Here is a 1,745-nt window from a genome sequence, read left to right on the forward strand (position 1 = left end):
ATTCCCCCCCCGTAGGTGTGCGCAGCGCCTGTGCTCCTCGGCGTGGGGGGACACCATCTTCGCCCTCTCCTCGGGCCACGGCCGCTGTGGGGTGGCCGTCATCCGTGCCAGCGGGCCGGGGAGCCGGGGGGCCCTGCAGAGCCTCACCGACCCCCCCGAGCTGCCCCCGCCCCGCGTCCTGGCCCTGCGCCGCATCCGCGACCCCGACACCGCCGAGACCCTCGACCGCGGCCTCGTCGTCTGGTTCTCAGGTGGGCTCCGCATCGGCTCCCGGTGCCCTATGGGAGGGTCTCGGTGCATGGTAGGGGGTCTCAGTGCCCTGTGGCGGGGCCTCAGTGCCCTATACGGGGGTTTCGGTGGCTGGTAGAGGGTCTCGGTGGCCTATGGGGGGGTGTCAGTGCCCTATATGGGAGTCTCGGTGCCTTGTGAGAGGTTTTGGTGCCCTATATGGGGGTCTTGGTGCCTGGTCAGGGGGTCTTGATGCCCTCTGAGGGGGGTCTCAGTGCCCTATACAGGGGTTTTGGTGGCTGGTAGAGGGTCTTGGTGCCCTATGGGGGGCTCTCAGTGCCCTATATGGGAGTCTCAGTGCCTTGTGAGGGTTCTTGGTGCCTGGCAGAGGGCACCTGGTGCCGTATGGGGGGGTCTTGGTGCCTGGTAGGGGGTCTTGATGCCCTATGAGGGGGGTCTCAGTGCCCTATGGGGGTTCTGGGTGCCTAGTGAGAGGTCTCAGTGCCATATGGAGGGGCCTTGGTCCCCTATGGGGGGTCTCAGTGTCCTATATGGGGGTTCTCGGTGCCTAGTGAGAGGTCTTAGTGCCCTATGGGGGGGCCTTGGTCCCCTATGGGGGGTCTCAGTGTCCTATATGGGGGTCTTGGTGCCCTATGGGAGGGTCTCAGTGCTGAGTGAGAGGTCTCAGTGCCCTATGGGGGGGCTTGGTGTCCTATATGGGGGTCTTGGTGCCAAGTGAGAGGTCTTAGTGCCCTATGGGGGGCTTGGTGTCCTATATGGGGGTCTTGGTGCCAAGTGAGAGGTCTTAGTGCCCTATGGGGGATCTCCAGAGCCCCTCAAAAGCCTCTATGGGGTGAAGCATGGATGTTGCCATGGGAAGGGAAGGGATGGGGTGTACCGGGGTTGGGGGGGGGCCGCCATAACCCCGATCCCACAGGTCCCCAGAGCTTCACCGGGGAGGACTGCGCCGAGCTGCACGTCCACGGCGGGCCGGCGGTGGTGAGCGGGGTGCTGCGGGCGCTGGGTGAGGCTCCCCCCATCCCTTCTCCCCTCATCCCCATGGATCTTTCCCCCCGGGGTACCGCCGGAGCCCCCCGGCTGGGGGCAGGGGGCTCACCCGGGGGCTGGCAGGGCGTTTGCCCGGGCTCCGTCCCGCCGAGCCCGGGGAATTCACTCGCCGAGCTTTCCGCCGCGGGAAGCTGGACCTGACGGCGGCCGAGGGGCTGGGGGACCTCATCCGCGCAGAGACAGAGGCCCAGCGGCGCCAGGCGCTGCGGCAGATGGAGGGGGAGCTGGGCCGGCTCTACCAGCGCTGGACCGAGACCCTCACCCAGGTATCAGGGCGGCGGGAGGAAGGTGGGCTTGGATGCGGCCACTCAGGTTCCTCCCCTTGGTGGCTTGGGGATACGGGGCTGGGCTGACTCCCCCGCCTCCATCCCCTCCATCCCCATCATCCCCTCCATCCCCATCATCCCCTCCATCCCCATCATCCCCTCCATCCCCATCATCCCCTCCAT

The 1,745-nt window shown here is 66.9% G+C and overlaps 1 protein-coding gene across 1 annotated transcript in view; it reads left to right on the forward strand.

Moving 5' to 3' along the window:
* Positions 1–15: 15 nt before the first annotated feature.
* GTPBP3 (GTP binding protein 3 (mitochondrial)) overlaps positions 16–1,745 on the forward strand; it is a gene marked incomplete at its 5' end in the record, with an annotated part of 3,863 nt that continues 2,133 nt past the window's right edge. Inside the window, 3 exons of the mRNA XM_014937963.1 lie at positions 16–251; positions 1,166–1,252; positions 1,360–1,562. Of these exons, the coding sequence (XP_014793449.1) occupies positions 16–251; positions 1,166–1,252; positions 1,360–1,562 (526 nt within the window). The remainder of the gene's footprint in view (positions 252–1,165; positions 1,253–1,359; positions 1,563–1,745) is intronic.

Source organism: Calidris pugnax, unplaced genomic scaffold (genome assembly GCF_001431845.1).
Source record: "Calidris pugnax isolate Ruff unplaced genomic scaffold, ASM143184v1 scaffold46, whole genome shotgun sequence".
Classification (NCBI taxonomy): Eukaryota; Metazoa; Chordata; class Aves; order Charadriiformes; family Scolopacidae; genus Calidris; species Calidris pugnax.